This window comes from Garra rufa, chromosome 25 (assembly GCF_049309525.1).
Source record: "Garra rufa chromosome 25, GarRuf1.0, whole genome shotgun sequence".
In the NCBI taxonomy this organism is placed as follows: domain Eukaryota; kingdom Metazoa; phylum Chordata; class Actinopteri; order Cypriniformes; family Cyprinidae; genus Garra; species Garra rufa.
In genome coordinates, this window is record NC_133385.1 from 21,428,617 (window position 1) to 21,446,752 (window position 18,136).

Here is an 18,136-nt window from a genome sequence, read left to right on the forward strand (position 1 = left end):
GCAAGTGACTGTCAGTTGCACATTATTCCTGAGCCGACTTCTTTTCGCCAAGAATGGCTGGCTTTGTTTTGCTCCACTGCTGGGTTTCACTTGGACAATATGATAGCATACCAAATGAAGTATGTTTTTGCCTTTAAAAGAGTGTAAATATTCATTTTATGGAATTAAGAAATGAAAAAACAGAACTTGGCCTAAATTATAATGATGTTTATCAAGATGCAGTTGTACGGTTCCTAATCGCTGCACGGTTTCATGTCAACACGATTATTTAAAAGCTGCTTTTGTCCTTGCAGGGTTGCCACCCGCCATGTTAAGATAAAGACACAGATCTCTGTGTTGAACATGCTAAAGCGATTGGATAAGATAAGGTTCCGAGGACCGAAGCGAGATGAGTTTCTGGACCTTGCCGAGTCCCCCAATGCATCTGACAGCGAATGTAATGACGACGTTCCAGTAAAACACCGCAGCTCTATCAAAGAAACGGAAGAGCAGCGAGACCCTGTAAGTGACTTTTTTTTTTCCTTTTTTTTTTTCATCTGTGGGAAATGTCAAGAGAGTATCTGTCAGAAAGTGAGAAAGTGAAAGTGCTTGAATGCATTTTGTTTTTAAAAATGTGGTTGTGTTGTTTGTCTCTGTAGAAAAATGTAAAGATGTGATATGACTGGGTAAAATAGTGTTGACCTCAATTTTGAAGATTTCGTAACGGCAGTCATAGCCATTCAGTTCAACAGGAAGTTTTTTTTTCATGCAGTTGCGAGGTTGCATCTCGCAATTCTTTTTTTTTCCAGAATTGTGAGATATAAATTCGCAATTCTGAGAAATAAACTTGCAATTCTGCAAAAGAAAGTCAGAATTGCAAGATATAAACAATTCTAACTTTATGACTTTGACTTAATTAGGAGATATTAAGTCAGAATTTCAAGAAACTCGCAGTTATGAGAACATATTCCATTTTTCCCTTAAAATTGGACTTTAGAACTCTCAATTGCAAGTTTATAACAATCCTGAGAAAAAATGTCAGAAAAAAAAAATTAGGAGATATTAAGTCAGAATTGTGAGATAGAAACTCACAATTCTGCAAAATAAAGTCAGAATTGCAAGATATAAACAATTCTAACTTTCTGTCTTTGACACAATTAGAAGAGATTAAGTCAGAATTGTGAGAAACTCGCAATTCTGAAAACATAACATTATTTTTTCCCCTCAAAATTGGACTTTATAACTCGCAATTGTGAGTTTATCTCACAATTTCTGAGAAAAAAAGTCAGAATTGCGAGATATAAACTCGCAATTCTGAAAAATAAACGCGCAATTCTTCAAAATAAAGTTAGAATTGCAAGATATAAACAGTTCTGACTTTAACACGCAATTAGGAGATATTAAGTCAGAATTGTGAGAAACTCACAATTCTGAGAACATAATATTCTTTTTTCCCCACAAAATTGGACTTTATAGCTTGCAATTGCGAGATAATATCTCACAATCCTCAGAATAAAGTCAGAATTGCAAGATATAACAATTCTAACTTTCTGACTTTGACTTAATAAGGATATATTAAGTCAGAATTGTGAGAAACTCGCAGTTCTGAGAGCATGTTCCTTTTTTTCACTCAAAATTGGTCTTTATAACTCTCAATTGCGAGTTTATAACAATTCTGATAAAAAAAAGTCAATTGCGAGATATAAACTCGCAATTCTGTGAAATAAACTCACAGTTCTGAGAAATAAACTCGCAATTCTGCAAAATAAAGTCAGAATTGCAAGATATGAACAATTCTAACTTTCTGTCTTTGACACGCGATTAGGAGATATTACGTCAGAATTGTGAGAAACGTGCAATTCTGATAACCTCAAAATTGGACTTTATATTTTGATTGGAGTTTATATTTCAATTCTGAAAGAAAAAAAAGAATTGTGAGATCACAATAACTTTTTTTTTTGTTCCCTTTTTTTATTCAGTGGCAGACACGGGCGTCTATAGATTAGTAATGGGTCATAAACAAAGTTTTACTTCAGTTCTTGCCATTTATGCTTTTGTGAATTTATTTTACTGAGGGCTTTTTAGGAATGTGATTATAGTTAATGTTGAAAGTAAAAAGTTGAAAATGTTATATTTGATTTATTCTACTCATGAAATTATTTTTTTTGGGGGGGGGGGGTCTTCCTATCACTAATTCAGATCTGTTTATTCTGGTATTTAAAGCCCATTTTTTACCATCCAATCAATCCTAGATTTGTGAAACTGTCAAAATAAAAGTCCCATTCTCAATTTTTTTTAATGTGCTGTTTTGATGGAAATGTAGCTTTTTACCAGTAAAATGAGTTGTGAATGAGGTTTTATTTTTTTGACAAAATTTGCTTAAAATTAGAGCTGCACGGTTTATCATTAAAAGAACGCAACCTTATTTCTAAATGACAGTGAAACATCTGTACAACCCCCTTTCACACATACAGACGTTACTGGTAAATTACCGGTAAATGACCATTAAGTGTATATGTGTAAACAGGAACTTTTCAAAAATACTGGTAAATTCATTCATTCAGCAAAATGAGAAGTTGTAACATTAACTGGGTTTTATATAGAAATGTGAATATCAATTAAAAATGTATTAATAAAAATAATAATAATAATGGATATTATTAATAATAGTAATAATAAATAAAAAAATGTATTCCCATCTCTTGCTTCCAGCGTGCATTTAGTTTCTGTTCTTTGTGTTGTGTGAAGAGGCAGTCAGCCAAATTCCCAGTGGAGTTTCAGCCCAAACATCCATTTGCTTGACTGTATTTCTTTCTGTATAAATGACCTCTTCCTGTTGTTGCAGCTGAGATCGCCCTCCGTCATTCACATCCAAAGACTTCACAGGCCCTAGTCTTAAAAACAATCTTTGTAAAGCTGCAGTATCTTTTCCTGTGGCCCTGGTTTCTGACGCCGCCTGTGTTTAGCACTGACCTTTAGTGTTTTGCTTGACATTTTACAAGAAAGAACTGATTGGAAACCACATTCTGACAAAATGATGTTATTAAGGGCTTTTATATAGGGCGGCCTCGTCCAAGCACGTTTTCAAAGAAATTGCATTTGCTGCGTATAATTTGATAAGCACAGGAAAGCTCACCTAAGAGATCTGCTGTGTCTCTGTGCGCTCATGAGCTGGTCACTATGGTTACAGCTGCCACATTGGCGTCCGGTTTAGTGACTAGAGGCGTGATTTGTCGAATCCTGGTTATGCTGGACTTCTATGAAGACGATGCTGTAATGTCTCTGGCAGGCTGGAGCCACAGACGCTAATGGATGCTCATTTATTGGACTGTAACGTGGCCGTTCGATTAAAGAGAATGTCCATTAGACAATCTTTCTGTCTTTAATTGAACTTTAACAGCTATTTAATGTTGCCATTGCTGTGAAGCTTTATGAACTTCTAAGCTTCTCATGTTTTCTCTTACTCGTTGTTTCCAGGCTGGTTCAGGGACTCTCACCATGTCTGCTGCTCCCATCCAGGACTACAAGATGAGTGATGCCGACCGACTCAATGAGGTCAAAGGTCATCTGGAGATAGCCTTACTGGAAAAGCACTTTCTTCGTGAGTAACCGAGAAATAATTTTCACAGCATCCTTATTAGATGTGGTTAGATCTTTCTCAGAACATCCTGCTCTGTTGCTGATATTTTTTTTAACCCTATTATGGCACCATTGTCACACAGTTGACACGTGGTCACAAAAACTTTATTTGCACACGTTTTTAAGCATTAAGGTTAAAAAACAAGTTATTTTAAGCCACAATCAACAGTCAAGGAGAAGTCATTTCGCTATATGCACACGCCGTTTCTGAGAACTTCCAGAGTTGCGCGAACATGGAGACAGTGCTCATAAAGCGCAGGAGTATTGAACGAAGTTATTTTTGCTGATTTATAGGCTTTGAACGGTTAAATACACACACTTGTGTGATTAAAATGCCTATCTTTGCAAGTATCCTCATGAACACAGTAATTTAGGTCTTTTATTTAGCAAGGCATACAGCTGAGAAAGAAAACACATGTGTAACAGTATATTGAATCCGGGCAGCTCTTAAAGTGACAGCAGTCTAATGTTCCAGCTGTCTGTCATTCATGAAAGCGAGAAAATCTATTACTGCTCTTGAATAAATCACCATTGTAACTTTAATAAATAAAAATGTATACTTAATTTACACAGTGAACAAAAATATATAGTGTTATATTGTTAATTACTTTATACAATGCATGTAGAATTTATTTATTTGTTCTACTGTATTTTTTTGTCCTATTGCTTGTAATTAGTTTCTTATTCTTTTTTTTTTTTTTGATTAACTTTTATTTAGACTATACTTGATATACTAAATATTATTATTCTAAATATTCAAGTATATCATTTTAATAAAGTGTATTATAATTATAGTTGTAAATGTTTGCTTTTTGGCAAGACAATACACACTTTTTTTTATTTCAAACATGTAATTTTTGAGATTTTGTTCCGTTTTCGCTTTCATAACTTGTCTTCTTTCAGACTGTTTGAAGTAAACATCTAAAATACAATATTTTTAATTTATTTATTGCAGTAATTATACTTTATTTCCAATTATAGTGCATGCCTAAAGGAGGTTTTGGTTTTATATATATTATCAGCGGCTCAGATGTCAGGAGTAAATAACAACTGTGTTTATTATTACATCCAACAACAAAACACCTCATTAAGGAGACATTCTTGTCTACTCCTGCTCCGGCGTCACAACAATGGCCGACAGTTTACAGCTCATTCAGGGTGGGCCTAAGATAATACAGCCGTGTCAATCAACAGTTGTGGGAGTGGCCTTAGTCTGTGTGATGTCACACAGCCAAGAATCTGAGAATGGCTTGATTTGAGAAAGGGGTTATTATTTATAAGGATTAAAAAAAAAAAAAAAAAAAAACACTGGGTGGATTTTTATCATTATAGGGTGGTTTTGTACACACACTGCCAACACACATCTATGTTCAACAACATGTAAAAGTGAATTTTGCATCCAATGACTAATGATATATTTTATAATTTATTATTAGTATTTTATTAATTGAGGAATTGCTTACTTTAAACCACACCTTTGATACCTTGAAATGCTTTTGAACGGACCTACTATGTTAACATGTTCTCAGATGTTTTACAATGGACTTTTAACTCGCATATCCAGAATTTGTTAGAAGCAGCTCTTCAGGAAAAAGTGATTTGTTCTCTCAGGCCTGCAGATCTGTAATATATCACAAGCTAAATAGGTGATCGCTCACGGTGTCTGTCGGTTGATCTCCCTGAGCAGTGCAGTGAGATCACTCTCATTAAGACCTGAGCTGCATGCACCTTACAGCGATAAACCAACCATGTCTACCGCTGATCCTCTGACCTGTGTCACTTTTCAATTAGTGAGACTCTCAGCAGCACAGATTAGCTCTCCACTGGGGTTCACACACACACACACACACACAGGTTTTCATGTTTACGGGGCTCTCCATAGCCGTAAAGGTTTTATACTGTGCAAACGGTATCTCCTTACCCTATCCCTAAACCATAAAACTTTCTGCATTTTAGATCATTTTGTATGATTTATAAGCTGTTGTCTTCATAAGGACATTTAGTACTGAGATTACTATACTTGTGGGTAGGGGTGGGCGGTACACCGGTGTCATAGTCATCACCGGTGTGACATTGCGCCACGACATGGATTTTCTAATACCGTCAATACCGTAATAAATCAATTATGTGCCTCAAACAGCTGCATTTACATCAATAATAGCTAATTCTAATTAATAAGGCATTAAATTTCAAACGTTCAGTTGTGGTCTGAATACCTGTCCTTATACTATATATCTTGTTGTAAATAAAAAAGTAAAACATATTCGTATCAGCTTTGCAGGTGGAAGGTAAAAGGGGAGTGGCCATTAAACGACTGGTGAAACATCGTGAAGAAAGGTCGGGCCTGTAGCCTATACCAGGGGCGGACTTTTCCCGGTCGGCCGACCGAAGGACAGCGGATCACAAATTGAGCGGGCGCGAGGCAAACTAATATTGTATATAATTTTCGCACTTTCAATATGCAGGGTATAGAAATCCCTTTTAAATGAGTGCTTGCGCTGTTTACTTTTACTTTTGATTTTGCGATAACGCACACTCTGTGTAAAGGGAGCAGCACATCTTATAACAGATATTTGTCAGTGAGTACAAGATTGCAGCAAATCCTCCAGTCTATTTTTGTAATCTCTCTTTACTTTCGACCTGTGATCATTCAAATCTAAAGGTCGTTGTACACAGAGTCTGATTTTCGTATGCGTTTTTTTTTTTTTTTTTTAGTTTTCTCATATTCGCCATCCTTATCAAAATGCTTATTATGGATGCGAAAATGCAGAAAATCAAACACGATCTGAATTTTTTTTATGACGGATGAAAGTTTCAGAGGCAGTGTGTAAACTCGATCTCGATTAACATAACCTGTATTTTTTTTTTTTTACGTGCAAAAATCTCTGACGAAAATTTCGTACTCATGTGTGCAATGACATTAACAGCAGCTCATGTTGGATGCCGTGTTGCCAAGTCCGCGTTTTTCCCCACAGAATTGGTCTACTTTTAAACTGTTGCTATGGGTTGATTTATTTAAAGGTTTTAAATATTGCAGAAATTATAAAAAAAAAAAAAAAAAAAAATTGTTTTGTTGTACACTGTTAAGTAAGATCTTTAGGTTTTTTGCAAAATAAATATGTTGAGAATGCATACTCTCCCGTGTTTCTTTTTGATAAGGATACCTAACATTTACTTATTATATTATAAAAATATTAACTTTATTCACATACTAAAGGGACAGGACAGGCTACTCCCAAAATGTACCAAAAAAAAGTAATACCGTGATATTATACCGTCACCGTTCAAAAGATGAAAAATACCGTGATATTAATTTTAGGTCATATCGCCCACCCTTACTTGTAGGTATATTTGATCCCCTATAACAAAGGGAATACCAGGGCACAACGTATAACAGATCTAGCAAAAAAATTTTTGGAGAAGTATTACTTTTTTTTTTTTTTTTTTTTTTTTTTTTTTATGTTGATGCGTGATATAATCTTGGTCACCACATGATAATTCAATTTCCCTATTCATTATATTGGCTTAAACAGAACATTACGAGGTTGGGAGTGTCTGGTCTATTTTTAGAGCCAGTTTTTATTTGTATTTGTGTGTGTGTGGGTGTGTGAGTGCATGTGTGTTTGCCCATTGCCCTCAAGCACTGCAGTACTGGAAAGCAGCAAAAGGTCAGACCGGGTCCGCCAAACTGTTGCTGCCCATAAAAGCAGACTGGACTTATTAATAGTTTGTTACACAACTGAAGCTTCCATGTGTAGTAGAAAAGGCTAAACCTGATGAATCACTGTCTTTGATTTAGTGAGAGGGCATAGAGGTGATTCAAAGCAGTACATAATGCTGCTTCAGGCTTATATGAAATGTTGTAAGAGGTTTGTGTGGTCTTTTTGTGCTTTTTTCATCTGGACTGTAGTTGATCCAGTAGATCAGTGGGTTGTGACCCAAAATTGGGTCACAGATCTGTGAAAGGAACAGTAGAAAAAAAAGAATGTAAATAATATGCAAACAACCATATAATCAAGCATAGTTATAGTAGGATTGCAAAATAAATATGCTTTTTAAATTACTGTAGGTGAAATTTGCTACTATGTTTATTAAAAAAATAAAGTAACTAAAATAAGTATAAAAATTTCATATATTTCACTGCTCGATGCCAGGTTTGACTAATGAGAATTAGGGGTCGATATGTTTTTCAGGTCTAATGCCGATACCGTTTATTACAGATCAAGTAGACTGATAACCGATATTTTGAACCGGTATATATGCCTGGTGTAAAAATGAAAATTTATGTCAAAATTAAGAACAAGGGCCCTGACAAAACTTTCTTTATATGTTAAAAAAATAATAATTAGCAGCAAATGTGGTAATTTTTTTAAACTGACCGATACCGATAACCATAAAAATTCTTGACATCAGTGCCGATAATCGGTCGACCACTAATCAGAGTCAAGTATTCCAGAAAAATGGTCATATATATTAAAATAATATATATAATAAAAAAAAATTATATATTTCTACTTGGTGCCAAGTTTGACCAAGCAGAATTAGGGGTCGACTGATATGTTTTTCAGGGCCGATGACGATTATTACAGGTCAAGTAGACTGATAAACTATTTTTTTAACTGATATATATTTTTACTGGTGTAAAAATTAAAATTAATGTCAAAAATTAAGAATAACAAGGACTCTGATGAAAACATTGTTTAAATGCTTTTAAATTATTTTATCACCAAATCGGTTTTGAAAATGACCGATACCGATAACAATAAAAATTCTTGATATCGGTGCCAATAATCGGTCGACCCCTGATCTGAAACAACTGCTTTCAATTTCAAGTTTCCTTTTTAATTTAATTGCATTTTTAGTTTTGTTTTTCTCAGCAAAAAATAAATATACATTTTTTCCTCATTTACAGAAGACGCCCACTAAAATGTCATTCAGTTGAACAATCTTTTCAGGCATATTTACAACAAGAATCTATTTATGACATTAACCCTCTGGTGCTCTTCGTTTAGCAGTCACACGTGTGCTCTTCGCGGTCAGAAGTGACCGGACACCTGTAACGCATCCTGTAATTTTTTCAGTAAAACCATTCCAATTCATTTTTGTTTAATAATATTTTTTCTTTTTTCTTTTGAATTTTGAGAGGGTTTGGTGGTAATAATGAATATTTATGCTGTAATTAATATCCATTTTTTGCCATTGAGAATAATAAAAAATTTTAATTTAATTTTTTTTTTTTAAATTTTTTAATGAATGCAGTATTTCAGGTTGAAATAGAGACTCAGCCATTCAACACTAATTTTTGAAGGCAGATAAGCGCCATCTGTTGGTAAAAAACGAGAAAAACATCTGTAATGGCAGGTGTAACTTGATGCCTGTATAGTAAGCTACAAAGCAGCTTGTGAATTGCCTAGTTGTTTTTAGACAATTGATTCAGCATTTTTATTAGGTGGAATAGTTGAACATACATTTAAACAATCTCAAAGACTATTTATTATCCAGTTTGGGATAGTTTTTTGTTATAAATATGATTTGAAGTGTTAATTTTTTGTATATGCAAGAGAGTGTGTGTCTTTTGCACTCTGGATATGTAATTTTTTTATACATATATTTTTTATTTTATTTTACATCTTCTCAATTTGTTGTGTTTCAGTTCATTTGTGCATGTGTGTGTGGATGTGTCAGAAAGAGACAGAAAAATTCTGTACATTTTTGTATTTTTGTCGATTTCCCATTCATTTCCTGATGTCGGTCATTTTTGACCAAAGAGCACAAGTTTTCTTTTTCTTTTTGGAATCGTGCCCTCATTTTTTATGTGTGTCCATAAAAGTCACTGAATTTGGTAGTGTTCTCATGAAGCTGTGATTTTTAAAAAAAATTCAAAACCGTTTTGGTCAAAAGTGACCGAATAGAGGTGAGTATATTAGTGTGTGTGTGTGTGTGTGTGTGTGTGTGTGTGTGTCTGTCTGTCTGTGAATGGGTGTGTTTTAGAGTGTCACCCCTTCATTGCTGTGTACTTTTTTCAGCATTGTGGAGGATTTGTAGATTGTACACACAAAAATTCTCTGAATATTTGTATTTTTGTCAATTTCCCATTCATTTCCAATGGTCGGTCATTTTAGACCGAAGAGCACAAGTTTTTATTTTATTATTAGTTTTTTTTAATCGTGCCCTAATTTTTTGTGTGTGTTCACATTCCAAATGCCATAAAAGTCAATGAATTTGGTACTGTTCTGTTGAAGCTGTGATTTTTTGAAAAATTCTAAACCGAAAATGTTTTGGTCAAAAGTGACCGAATAGAGGTGTGTATATTAATGTGTGTGTGTGTGTGTGCGTGTGTGTGTGAATGGGTGTGTTTATGAATGGGTGTGTTTTAGAGTGTCACCCCTTCACTGCTGTGTACTTTTTTTCAGCATTGTGGAGGATTTGTAGATTGTACACACAAAAATTCTCTGAATATTTGTATTTTTGTCGATTTCCCATTCATTTCCTATGGTCGGTCATTTTAGACCGAAGAGCACAAGTGTGACTATTTTTTTTACGACCACTTAGCCTGCTTGAATCATGCCCTCAATTTTTTTTTGTGTTGACATTCCAAATGGCATAAAAGTCACAGAGTTTCATGTCATTCCGATTAAGCAGTGATTTTTAAAAATTCAAAACAGAAAATTTTTCGGTCAGAAGTGACCGAAGAGCACCAGAGGGTTAAATGACAAATTACTTTCACCCCAAATAATAATTAGTTGTAATTCTACATTGTAAAAATTTGCCACTATCCTAGGTTTTGCCCATTTGTCAGTAAGAATTTTTTACTCATTTAAAACACAATAACATTAAATATGCTCCCTTTTTTTATATATATATTTTAATATGTACAAGTCAGAATAAGCATGTTGTTTGAATTTTTACATAAATATTGTTACACTGACATGACAATGTAACATTATTTCAACCAAATTTTGAGATTTCATTCTCCTAAAACTTGGTTGAAATCTTAAAAGTAGACACTTTACAAATTTTATGTGCTTTTTATGGACATAAAATAACTTTTGTAAACTTATTTTGATGTGGACATCTTAACGTCTTTGACCCAAATATATATTTCACTACTCGGCTCCATGTTTGAGCAGCCAGAATTAGGGGTTGACTGAAGTGTTTTTCAGGGCATATACCGATTATTACAGGTCAAGTAGACTGATAAACAATATTTTGAACTGATATATATGTCTAGTGTAAAAATTTATGTCAAAATTAATAACCACAGCTCTGACAAAAACTTTATTTTAATGCTTTTAAATTAAATTATTTTATCGCCAAATTGGTTGAAAATGACCAATAACCATAAAAGTTCTTGATATCGGTGCCGATAATCAGTTGACCCCTAATCAGAATCAAATATTCCAGAAAAATGTGTAATTTTCAGTAACATTTCTGATCATAAAACTTTTATATATTTCACTGCTCAGTGGCAAGTTTGACCAACCAGAATTAGGGGTCGACCAATATGGTTTTCAGGGCTGATACAGATTATTATAGGTCAAGTAGACCGATATTTTGAACGGATATATATGTCTGCTGTAAAAAAATTAAATTAATGAATAATTAAGAATAACAAAGGCTCTGTTGAAAACTTTATTAAAATGCTTTTAATTCATTTTATCAGCAAATTAGTTTTTATGGTTATCAATTCTGATAACCATTAAAAATTCTTGATATCGGTGCCGATAATCAGTCGACCCCTAATCAGAAACAAGTATTCCAGAAACATTTTCAGTAAAAATACTGATCATAAAATTAATGAGTCCAAAAAGCTCTTAAGCAATGATCTTGAGTAGTGTGTATTTTGAGATATTGGTTTATGACAGTGGCCAGTAAGTAACATTTATAAGATCATAAGATCTTCATGCTTCTTATCCTTCCTGTCACTGTTCTTGGATCATATGACATGACCGCTTTGGAAGCTGCAGCTGTCTCAGTTTTACAATAGAGTTGTGCTGACAGCTATTGACTCCTTCCTCAGCCAGAATATAACACAAATATACACATTGACAGTTACAAAGGCCATTCATTGCTGTATTTTCTCACACTGATGTTAATAGGATGGCTGTATGATGAGCTAGCATTGGTCCACGGTTTTGTGTAGCCTTCACAATTGTGCTCATGGTCTTTTTAACCAAGGCTTGATTGTGCTAAGGATGCTGTCAGTCAGAAAGGCTTTCATATGCTTAATTGCTTTGATGTAGCTGAGCCATTAGATGCTATCTTTCCTTTTTTTTTTTTCAAGCCTTTTCTGCTTTAACAAGTTAGTGTGAACGGAGGCCCAAGTTTGTCACTTAGAGAAGAAAGGAATCTGGCAAACACAATGACCATGTCTTCATCAAGCCATAAAAATGTTGTTTGGGCAGGTCTTTCCGCATAGTTACTGCCTGAATAATGTGCTCATTGCTTATGGGTTAATTATGTAATTGCTTTATCATTTAATCATTGACATTACAAATCTGAGTTAATTTAAATAATGAATTCAATAAATATTATTACATTACATTACATTTATATTTTCCTTGGTGCTACTAGTAGCACAGAAAACGACACCTTTACCTTTAACCTGGGTGTAAAAGTAGCCAAAGTACAGTGTGACTAAGCAGCTCCTGAATGTTTAAACACTATTTTGTTGCCTTGAGGTTTTATTACATTTTCCTGTTGACCTGCAGGTTGTTAGTTTACAGTTAGTTACCCTTATGTTTACAGTAAGTGCTGTTTGAGTCCAGTGTCTCATCTGTACTTTGCAACAAAAATATGTTTGGTGCTTCTAGCATGGAAAGGATTAATATCTGCTTACATGATTATTTCTGCCACAGTTCACTAAGTATAAAAGGTGAGGTTGCGTACCAGAGCGTACAAAGCTCACACAATAGCACAAATCTAGCAAATGTTCCCAAAAGGATTATTCATGTAAAGCTCTTAAACATTTCCCTTGCACAACATGTAACTGGAGATTAGGATTTCTGTAAGTGTTCTGAGATGATTTATATTACGTGTTTTATTATAAAATAAATAACCTCTATTTATGGTATTTTTTTTTTTAGAAAGCTTTTAGCAGCATTTTCTTTTTTTTCTTCTTGTTTAATAGTTTCTCTTGGTTTGTTTTGTTGTGTTATGTTTTTAAGTTTGTTTGGGTTGTTTTGAGTTCTGGTTTGGGGGGGGTTATGTTTTGTTTTTGTTTTAGTTTTTTGTGCTTTTGTTTTGTTTGGGTTTTTGTTTCGTTTTGGTTTGGTTTTTATTTTGTTTTATTTTATTCAATTTTTCTTTAATGTTTTGTTTTGGGTTTTTTGTCTGTTTTGCTGTTGTTGTTTTTTTGTGTTTTCGTATGATTTTGTTTTGGTTTGTTTTTTATTTGGTTTCATTTGTTTTCTTTTAAAAAGTTTAATTCTTTTTGGTTAGTTTGGTTTGGGTTTTGTTTTATTTAGTTTTAATTTTGTGCTTTTGTTTGTTTTTGTCTGTTTTGTTGTGTTTTGTTTTTGAGTGTTTTTTCATATTTTGTTTCTTTTTTGTTTGATGGGTTCATTTTCTTTTTTGGTTGGTTCGCTTTGTTTGGGTTGGGTTTTATTTTGTTTTATTTCATTATTGTTTTGTTTCATTTCTTTTTTTTCTTTGAACAGTTTTGTTTGTCTTTGTCTTTTTATATTTTGTATTTGAGTTTGTTTGGGATGTTTGGTTTGGTTTTGAGTGTTTGGTTTTTCATTTAATTTTTGTTTTACTTTGCTTTGTGTTTTGGTTTGGTTATTTTTTTTTATTTCATTCAGTTTCTTTTTCTTTTAATTGATTTGTTTTGGTTATTTTTTGTCTGTTTTGTTTTGTTTTTGAGTTTGTTTTTTGTGTTTTCACTTGGTTTGTTTGGTTGGTTTCGTTTTACTTTGGTTTTATTTTTTTAAAGTGTTTTGGTTAGTTTGGTTTGGGTTTTGTTTTTAAGTTTGTTTTGTTTTTTGTTTTTGTTTTATTGTTTCTTTTTTGTTTTATTTGAGTAGTTTCATTTTCTTTTTTGGTTGGTTTGTTTGGGTTGGGATTTATTTTTTGTTTAGTTTCATTTGTTTTCTTTCAATAGTTCTGTTTTTCTTCTAATGCTTTGTTTCTGTCTTTTTTGTTGTTTTTTTATGTTTTGTTTTTGAGTTTAGATTTGTTGTTTGGTTTTCATTTAATTTGTTTTAGTTTAATTTTGCTTTGCTTTGTGTTTTGGTTTGGTGTGGTTTAGTTTTTGTTTCATTTGATTTTTGTCTTGTTTTGTTTCATTTAATTTCATTTTGTTTGTTTTTTGTTTTGGCTTTTTATTTTTGCTTTGCTCAGATTTGCTTTGTTTAACACTTTTTACCGTAACATCTACTCTAGGGAAGTTCCCTGACATTGGACAAGAAAATATCCACGTTTTTGTTCCTGAAAGTGTTTGCGTAGCCATTTGTAAATTTTATGGGTCTGGTTTCTTGTCTCATCGGCTTCCAGCTATTTTTAGCTGTACAGAAAACCTTGTTTTGGAAGCTGGTGTGTCTTACCATAATATTTTAATGTATTATTTTAATTACGTGCACACTGGTTTGTAGTGCAAACAGTTTTATCATTTACTGCATGTTGTTATTCTTGTTATTTCTCTATAGCGGATTCCGGTAGTCTCATCCGTAGGCTTACTTCCGTGTTAAGGAAAAGTGTGGATAGAAAAAGTGAGCAAATTCAATATAAGCATGGTTACGAATGTCTTTATTTTCAGTGTATTCCATTACATTTAGATAAACTGAAGTATCTTTTATTATTATTATTATTACACAGCTCATCACACAATGCATGTTGTAGCCTTTTAAATTATTAAATCATTAAAAATTGTGGCATCCAGCTGGAAATATTTAAATTTGCTTGCATTCTAGTTGCTTGGCCCTCTGAACAGGCTGTTAATGAAGAACAGCATCATGAGGGATTAGATTAGGATGCAAATATTCATTTCAGTCTATTGTTTTACCATTGTGAAACAGCTTGTTGACCGCTAGCTCCAGGTTTAGCGACGGCCCCTGGGGTCTGCACTGATCATCTGGATTCAAATGTCTTCTCTTTAGCACACCTGCCCTTGAGTCAGCGGCAGGGGGTCTTTATCATGACTATAGCGCCTCTGCGGGAGACGCAGGAACTACTGAATTATAGATGAAGATGGGCTTGTGTTCCAGGCAACCTTGAGGCAGGTATTGTATGCGATAGAGGGCAGGTGGAGAAACTACTCGATCAGGACTGTTGTGTTTGTGCATGAGAGTCGAGGTGTTTTTAGAAAACATGCTGTGAAGGTGTTTTTTAGGACCGTAACAATATATATTTTCCTTTTGTTAGATAAAGGACGTCCTGTGCTGTCTTTCAGATCTCCTCTGGCTGCTCTGTTGAGCCTCCTGTCCTGGGAGACTGCTTAATTTGTGTCATCTTTGAGATTCAGGATGACTTCATTGATCATGTGTAAGCCTGAATCAACAAAACCCGCAGGATTCTGCAAAAAGCACAACGGGTTTCCACAGAATTTGAATTCTGTCACTGGCAAAATTGGCAAACATCTTTGTTACTGGCATGTTTAGTCATTTGTTTTTTCTTATTATAACAGCCTATTGAAAGGGTTTTGATTACGTGTAATTTAAAGTGGCAGAAGTCCACGTCCTTGTTTTCTGATTGACATACTCTCTCTGGCTAATTTTTGTTGTTTACAGAGATTTATTTGATATGTGTCGGGTAGTAGGAGCATTTTATTCTTTTTACAGCATTTACAATTCTTTCAGCAGCTTTAAATAGCTTTTTTTATGCATTTTGTTTTTGTTGATGTTTTTGTTTTAGTTTATTTTATTTATTTAGTTTTGTAGGATTTTACATTTTTTGTTTTTGTTTATCCTTTATTTCTTTTTTGTTTTATTTTGTTTTGTATGGATTTAAGTTTTTGTTTTTATTTTGTTTGCTGTTGCTTCTCCTTTTGTTTTGTTTTTATTTCTTGTTTTGAGTATTTTTGTTTTTGTGTTTGTTTTGTTTGTTTTCTCTCCTTTTTTTTGTTCTGATTCTTGTTTATTTTAGTTTTTTTGTTGTTGTTTTTCGTTTGTTTTTGTTGGTCTTTTGTTTTGATTATGTATGTTTTTTTGTTGTTTTAGTTTCTCCTTTTGTTTGTGTTGTTTTTGTTTTTTTATTTATATTTGAGGTTGTTTTCTATTTATTTTTTGTTAGTTTGTTTTTTGCTTTTTGGTTTATTTTGTTGTTTTGTATGGTTTTTAATTTTTTTTGTTGCTTTGTTTTTGCTTCTTTTGTTTGTTTATTTATATTTGAGTTTGTGTTTTTGTTTATTTATTTATGTTTGTTTCTCCTTTTTTTTTTTTTTTTACTCTTGTTTATTTTTTTGTCTTTTATGGTTTAAATTTTTTTGTTTTTATTTATTTTGTTTCTCCTTTTGGGTCCGTGTACTTTTTCGTTCATTCATTATTCTATTTTGGAAAGAAAGATGAAATTTAAAAAAGGGTGCAGCTTAGTTTTTTGTTTAAAAGAAAAAAAGCAGAAATGGCTGTATTTTGTTTTCCAAATGTATTGTTGTCATCAAATAATAGTATTAGAAAATTGGACTCATTTCCGATCGTTTTTTAATTTGTAATATTTATTTGTACATTTATTGTATTTCATTTGACTGATCCTAGCTTTACCCGGAAGTAAATTACACCGTCGTGCGGGTATGCGCTGGTTGATCAGAAATGAGCGGGTGCCCGCGGTTATGAGTCATCCAAAAATATTTTTAATGATATTCGGGTCGCGGTCGGTCGGGTCGTTTGAAATAAAGATGCCAATTAAACCTTTGTAATTTATATAGTACTAGACACACTTTTCTATGAAATACATAGACCTACACTTTATTGGCTGAATAATATTTACCTTTTTAATGTTGAGTGTTATTAACTGTTATTAACCCCGATTTCCCAACACGTTGAACTGAGCAATGCCATTGTACCATTTTAATAGGCTACTTCTAAACGCATATAGCTCAGTAATGTCAGCTTTATGTATTTTCTGAGAGGGGGTGGGATTTTTGTTGGGAAAGTCAGGGGAGGGAGAGACGCACACTTCGATTAGACTGGATAAACACATGCAGCATCAATCGTTAAGAAAATGGTATTCCTAATAAATGTCTCGACTATTTTGATTATGTCCAATGTTTCTCTGCCAATGATCTTAGTAGTATTTTAAGTGATACTAGACAATAATATTTGATACCCGCCAGTGATGCGCGGGTCAATGTATAAGCAACCCGAACCCGACCGACGTTTTCAACTAACCCGCCCGCAACTCGGGCCGCAAAATAAAAAAAAGAAAATATTATAGCTATAATAGTTGTATTAAAAAATAAATAAGGAAATTATAGTGCCTTGAATTTATTAAGTAATGCTTAAGTTCGTTCGTTATAAAAATAAAAAATACCGTTTTTATTCGGAATTCGTTTTTAATCCCTGGTTTTAAACAAGCATATACATGAGATAATTTATATATTATTGCTTGAATAAACGTTAAAAAATAGTGCTGAATTTTATAATTAAGGAAATTAAACATACCTAGGCATTTGAAAAGACATAGTGAAATGTGTCTAATAATTCCAAAAAGAAAGAGAAACATTGGACATAATCAAAATATTCGAGACATTTATTAGGAATACCATTTTCTTAACGATTGATGCTGCATGTGTTTATCCAGTCTAATCGAAGTGTGCGTCTCCCTCCCCTGACTTTCCCAACAAAAATCCCACCCCCTCTCAGAAAATACATAAAGCTGACATTACTGAGCTATATGCGTTTAGAAGTAGCCTATTAAAATGGTACAATGGCATTGCTCAGTTCAACGTGTTGGGAAATCGGGGTTAATAACAGTTAATAACGCTCAACATTCAAAAGGTAAATATTATTCAGCCAATAAAGTGTAGGTCTATGTATTTCATAGAAAAGTGTGTCTAGTAATATATAAATTACAAAGGTTTAATTGGCATCTTTATTTCAAACGACCCGACCGACCGCGACCCGATTATCATTGAAAATATTTTTGGATGACTCCTAACCGCGGGTGACCGCGGGCACCCGCTCATTCCAAGAGGACCTGGCTGCAGACATACGGCGAGTGGAGCTCCACCTGAAATACGTCACCTCCACCCTCAAACCAGAAATACGTCACCTCCACTATTTTTTTTTTTTTAATTTATTTATTTTTTTAATCAATTTGTACAATTCGAATACAAACTTTAACGGCACATTTCAAAACATAATACATATTGCTAGTGTTGATACATCGATTTGAAAAAAAAAAGCAAAAGACAATGAAACAAATAAAAGAAGGGTGAGGGTCTCATTCTAACAGCAAAAATGAGTATAAATTATCTAGGAGCTTCTGGGCGACTTCCACTAAAATGAAAATGGCGTTGCGCACTTTATTTTATTTTTTATTGTAGCATATTAATTTAGCATCGCTACAATAGCGAGTTACAACG

At 33.4% G+C, this 18,136-nt stretch overlaps 1 protein-coding gene across 2 annotated transcripts in view; it reads left to right on the forward strand.

Annotated features, from left to right (window-relative positions):
• The first annotated feature begins 297 nt into the window (after positions 1 to 297).
• The window catches only part of LOC141302136 (GRAM domain-containing protein 4-like), a 59,608-nt gene continuing 41,769 nt past the window's right edge, over positions 298 to 18,136 (forward strand). For both annotated transcript variants that reach the window (XM_073832325.1, XM_073832326.1), the window contains exons 1-2: positions 298 to 501; positions 3,457 to 3,580. In XM_073832325.1, coding sequence (XP_073688426.1) covers positions 343 to 501; positions 3,457 to 3,580 — 283 coding nt within the window. In that variant the 5' untranslated portion in view covers positions 298 to 342. The remainder of the gene's footprint in view (positions 502 to 3,456; positions 3,581 to 18,136) is intronic.